Source organism: Alligator sinensis, unplaced genomic scaffold (assembly GCF_000455745.1).
Source record: "Alligator sinensis unplaced genomic scaffold, ASM45574v1 scaffold447_1, whole genome shotgun sequence".
Lineage (NCBI taxonomy): Eukaryota > Metazoa > Chordata > Crocodylia > Alligatoridae > Alligator > Alligator sinensis.
In genome coordinates this window covers 1,305,515-1,311,626 of record NW_005842123.1, presented here as the reverse complement: position 1 = coordinate 1,311,626, position 6,112 = coordinate 1,305,515, and the positions used below count along the sequence as shown (strand labels likewise).

General features: G+C 41.5%; 1 protein-coding gene across 1 annotated transcript; it reads right to left on the bottom strand.

Annotated features, from left to right (window-relative positions):
- Nucleotides 1-1,351: 1,351 nt before the first annotated feature.
- KCNJ11 (potassium voltage-gated channel subfamily J member 11) lies at nt 1,352-6,106 on the bottom strand. The gene is made up of 2 exons (XM_006024876.3): nt 4,798-6,106; nt 1,352-1,731 (listed from the first exon to the last, which is right to left on the bottom strand). The coding sequence occupies exon 1, from the start codon at nt 6,085-6,087 to the stop codon at nt 4,903-4,905; it is 1,185 nt and encodes a 394-aa protein (XP_006024938.1). The 5' UTR covers nt 6,088-6,106; the 3' UTR covers nt 1,352-1,731; nt 4,798-4,902.
- Between the last annotated feature and the right edge of the window lie 6 nt (nt 6,107-6,112).

The window sequence follows — 6,112 nt, the reverse complement described above, 5'->3', positions numbered from 1 at the left end:
AGCGCGAGAGGGGGACAAAGAGGAGGGAAAAGCAAAAGAAAATAACTTGAACTGTCAGATTTGTAATTGTTAATTAGCAATATATTATTGACTATTAATAAACAGCCAATCATAAGACTCAGTTCCTCTAACTCCTTTCTAACAGGCCTCCCAGGAACACCTCTCTGTCACTTGTGTTGCATGCAGCACACAGCAGTATGCGTACTGGATGGATTGAGTAACTCTGATCATATTACACCCAGCCAGCATTCTCTGGGTTGGCTTCTATAAAGGGCAGACAGATTCTGAATTGGTCTTGCTGATTTTATACAGCTGATTACTGTTCATGAGTCCCAGCTTTATTTATTTCTTAACCATCCCATCCATCTTTTAGGTATTCAGTCATTTCACCTTGATGAAGCCTTTGCTGTAGGGGCTCCTAACACACGGAGTTCACTCCCCCTTTGCATCTGTCTTAACCCATGCCTTTTCATCCTTCTTTTTCTCTTTAAGAAGCATTTTAAAATGTAATAGGTTATGGCTGCTCCTTTCCCCCACTCCCAACGTGTAGCTCCTGTGTTTATCCCTGTTTTTAATATATTTTTACAGGTAATGTCTCATATTGACATTTACTGTATTTTCTAATAATATATCGTATGAATTGTCCATTTGTGCTTTGTAGCAGGGGTAAAAGGACCAAATTGGTCCCTATATCGCTATCTTTTATTTAAGCACAATGTCCTTTAATTTAATTGATCAGTTTAATGTTCAAACTGATGGCCTAGTTGGGACCATTATTCTAATTAACAGTGGCTAAAAATATTTCAAAACTATGACAGATGACTTGGCTGTCCTTCAAATCATGTTTATTATTAACCAGATTCACTTAATTTTTTCTTATTGCCCATCTGTTAACTGGAATCTTTCCCATCCCTTCATTGCTCTAATAAGTAAACAGCCAAGTCATGGTATTGGGATTTTTTACATAAATACTGCTTACAGGTCAGATCACGAGTTAAACAGGATTACTTGTGTGTGCAGGAGTTGCTCATGTATATAAATGTTTGCAAAACATGTAACTTCCTTTCGTCATTCAGATGGCATAGCTTACTAATATTGGCAAGTTTAGTGCACTAAGAACATAGTCTTCTCCTAACGCTGTAAAAAATGTGTCCCTTCAGATTATCACCTGGGGCTACCCCCATGAATAGCTTATTTGAAAGGGACCCTAGGAGAAAAAATTCAAATGCATCACTCATGCTGGACTACTGCCATAGAAGAAAAATCATCTTGCCTCATGGTGAAATAAAGGATTTTTAATAAATAAAGAATAATAGCACTAACCTGCTATCTGGAAAGCTTGTCAAGGAAAAGTTGCTTGTTTAGTGTTAAGTGTAAATTCACAGACAATTCTGGATTTAGGGTATTATCAAATATTTTGTAAACAACTTGATGGCAAGAAAATAAAACAGTCTTTGCAAATGTTTTCTGTCCCCAGTCACTTTGAAACTTTCTGCTTTTGTTGCTTTATGATGCCCCGATATACGGTGATATGTTTCAAACTATTAAAGCACAAAATAATTTAAATGAAAAAGAAACAAAAAAGAATTCCCAATAACAGACTTGCAAAGGTTTTGATTAAATTAATTGCCCACGGAAACCTTTATTGTGAGATTCTTCTCTTTTTATATTCCTGGGGATCCTTTTCTTTGCTGTCTCTCACCCTCACATTGCTGGTTATTCAGGTGCTTTCTGCAATGATGACATAAAAGAAAGTCCTTAAGGCAGTTCAGCTCCCCACCTTTCTGTCTTTTCAGAGTACAAAGAAAATGCAGGTTATTTCTGTGGTACCAACTTCCTTGAGGAAACAAGAGGTTTGAATCTGTTTCTGAATAGAAGGTTTATTTGGCTAGTAGTCTTCCTGAAATTGCTTCTCATAGGTCAAAACTTAAAAAAAATGTTAGAAGAACAACAGTCTCCAAGCATTTTCTGTCAATAAACATTTGTAAGTATTTATGTACCGAAATAAGGCACTATATAGACAGAAAATAATACAGGGACTCTTCAGGTCATTTGAAACTTCCCTGTGTGATATTTCATCTATGCATCTTTTAGTGATATGACAGCAGAACAGCAACAGTTGGTAAGGCGGATGTAGAAACTTCAAAGGGTTATACACATATGCTTTTCACGCATACCCATGAGAAACAGATCTACCGTAAATAATCTCCAAGTGAAGACTGACAGAGATGCAGTAATAGAGAGGGTGGGAAAATGATGGTGCAGTTAAACTGAATTTCACAAAAAGACTTTAATAATTAGAACAAATTTTACCATTTCCTAATAGAGCTTTTTTTCCCTTTACCAAGCTTTACATTTTAATTTTTAATTTTCCCTTGCAAATTACATATTAATGCTGTTGAACTCCAATTTTTCAAGCCTGTTTTGTCTTCTCACTGTGAAACACCTACCACACTTTAAGCGCACTTCAAAATAATATTAATAGTGGGCGTGTCTACACATACATTAATGCGCCTTTTCTAATGCACATTATATTTTGTACCTCCAAAGTAAGCTACTAAATTAATGAGCATTAGGCTGCGCTAATGTGCAGTAGTGCATTTGCATGCTTTTTTAGTGATGCTTAATGCACAGTAGACTATTTTACTGCACATTAACATAATGTCATGGTTTTTTATACGACGCTTTAATCTGTAATATGCAGTAAAATAGTCTACCACGCATTAAAGCACATGTGTAGATGCGCCCATTGAGTTATGACTTTGGAAACTTGGACACATATTAACATGTTTCTAAGTATTCGTTTAGCTGGCTGTCTGGATAGCATAAGTGCAAGCCTTACTTACCTGTGAGATTTATAGCTATTAATGATAAAAATAATGTTTCTAATGTAGTGAGATTTTTATTATCGGAATTATTTCATTTTATCACAAATTCTTATTTAGTAAGTATGCAACTCTTTTCCTTTTTTTTTCTTCTTTACTATTGCATGCATTTGTGCTTTGTTATACTGAAAAGCTGTGTAAAAACTGGCCACAAGACAAACTGTTTTCAAAAGAATATTGCGATAATTTTGTAAGATGCAAGGAATTCCCATGCAGACATTCGTTGAAGAGAACAATGCAACCTCACACAGAGGTGATACAGTACCATCTCATCTTTTGTGTCACCAAGACCAGTCTGCCATCTCTATTGATGCCTTATTCAGACAACATCTTCTTTGATTTCAATGGCAGTCTGCAGTGCTTATCAAGAATATGTTATAAGGATGTTATCAGGCCCCTGTCGTACAAGCCCTCCACACAGAAAACTGCCATTGTTCTAAATGGGAACTCTCCAGGTGGAAGATTTGCTGGATCAGGTTAACAGGGACTGCTAAAAAAGAAAACTTAGTGAATTAACGGTGTGTATTTTTCCATTGTATGCCTGATCTTGCATTCGGAGCACAATCAAAATCAAAGGGAGCAGGTGGAATTCAAGGTTGTGCAAAAATTAATTCATGATCAGGCCTTAAATGAAAAGGGTGCAGTCTTCACAACAATGGTATGTGCTGTGATCTGACATCCCGGAAGTAGGCTGCATTATCCTATACATCCCGCCCTTGCCTCAGAACAAAATGCTCTTGAATCATTCTTAAAACTAAAACTAAACTAAAATAAAATTAAGAGGTCTTGCTAATTGCAGCCAAATACCATTTGATATAATTTGCATCTGCTCTTTCACTGTAAAAAGTATCCCGGTTGTAGCCATATTGGTCTAGAGAAAACTCGTGGTAGAGATATCTTTTATTAGACCAACAAGATGTTTGCAAAAAAAATTATTTAATTGCAAACTGCCTGATGAAGGGTGTTTGTGCCTGAAAGCCTGCAAGTAAAGACAGTTTTTTGCAAACATCTTGTTGGTCTAATAAAACATATCATCTCTACCATGAGTCCTGACTGCTTTTTTCATTGCAAAACACTTTCTAGGTAAGGTCTCTGATAAAATTTATACTCCCTTGTTATCTGATTGAAATCATTGGGGGATGAATTCTCACAGGTGCCCTAGCATGTTGTGGCTGGGCTTTTTGTTTGTTTGCAATCGATGAAGGTATTTTTCTTTTCCATAATTAATTTCAGTTACATAACATCAATTACTATCTGTTCTGCTTTGTAAAGACAAACCCTTTTAGAAACCATAGCTGCATCACTCGCTATCAGAAATAGAGATAACATATCCTCTTTTGAGGCACTGTAGAAGGGTTTGAAAAGATACAAAAATACGTATACAAATGACTCTCCTACTGCACTTGCAGTCAATGGATCCAGACAGTACAATATGGTCTAAATTAAATCTGTAACTTTATTTCTGCAAGACAAAGTACCATGACTTAAACAGGCACCTTCATAACCAGACTTATCTTTCTCATAAAAATTACTGCCTGACCTTTTTTATTATTATTATTTAAGTTCTGACTTGAGGTTAATAATAATAACTGTTAAAGGCTTTTTCTGCATCATGATAATGTTTCTATTCAGAAAAGCAGTTAAAAACTACTGACTGGATGACAGACATTGCAAAGCCCTAAATATTGCAACCTCCCAGGGCACATATGAAGTTACTTTTCAAGGGAAGGTCTGATTCCCATGTAGATGACTCAGTCCAAAAATGATCATGCAAATAAATGCAAGAGTCAGGATTTTTAAATTAAAACAGCAGATGAACATTTTCACCCCTCCAAGGCTGCTTTAAATCTCTCACACCTTTACAAATAATAACAGAATACAATTGTCCTGCAATAAATAACACAACACATACCTTGTGCTACCAACCGGAATAAGAAAAAATAGAGGCAGTCTCAAGAGTTGGTGCTTATTGCATGTTTCGGACACAGCCCCACCAGAGTTTCCTCTACCACGTGTGTCAGGAAGGCTCATCAGAGATGGTAAATTTGGGCTTTAACCTGACAGTTCGCTTCCTAATGGTGCCTTTAGGCGACTGTAACATGGTGTCTATGATGCTCCTGTTTTCCTCCAGCTCCCGGGCCGTGCAAGAAGGGGTGGGCACTTTCACTGTGTTGCCAAACTTGGAGTAGTCCACAGAGTATCGCCCATCTTCCTCGGCCACAACGGGCACGAACCTCTGGCCCCAGAGGATCTCGTCGGCCAGGTAAGAGGTGCGGGCTTGGGTGGTGATGCCCGTGGTCTCCACCACCCCTTCCAAGATGACGATGACTTCCAGGTCCTCCTGGTGGTTGAGGTGGAGAGGGGAGATGTCGTAGAGGGGGCTGTTCTGGTCGATGACATGGCAGACGATGAGTGGCGCCACCAGGAAGATGCTGTTGCCCCCCACCGGGTTCTCCATCTGGATGTCGATCTGGTGGAGGGGCACCACCTCGCCCTCCAAGCTGGTGGTCTTCTTCACCACCTGCATGCGAATGGTGGCGCTGATGATCATGCTCTTGCGCAGGTCGCCCACCCGCAGCATGAAGCAGAGCTTGCCTTCCCGAAGGGCGATCACGGCGTGCTTGCTGAAGATGAGGGTCTCGGCCCGGCGGTGGGCCTGCGCCGTCTTCATGAAGATGCAGCCCAGCATGATGGCGTTGATGACCAGGCCCACGATGTTCTGCACGATCAGCACCAGGATAGCGGCCGGGCACTCCTCGGTCACCATGCGCCCGCCGAACCCGATGGTCACCTGCACCTCGATGGAGAAGAGGAAGGCGGAGGTGAAGGACTGGATGCTGGTCACGCAGGGCACGAAGCCCCCAGGGTCCCCGCCCCGCTCCACCTGGGTGCTGTGGTCCAGGTCGCCGTGGGCGAAGGCGATGAGCCACCAGCCCATGCCGAAGAGCAGCCAGGTGCACAGGAAGGACATGGTGAAGATGAGCAGCGTGTGCGGCCACTTGAGGTCCACCAGCGTGGTGAAGACGTCCTGCAGGAAGCGGCCCTGCTCGCGGATGTTCTTGTGGGCCACGTTGCAGGCGCCGTTCTTGCCCACGAAGCGGGCCCGCCGCTCCCGGGCGCGGTAGCGGGCGTGATCCGGCACATCCTCGGCCAGGCGGGTCAGCACGTACTCCTCGGGGATGATCCCCTTCCTGGACAGCATGGCTCCGCCGCGCCCGGCCCCGGCC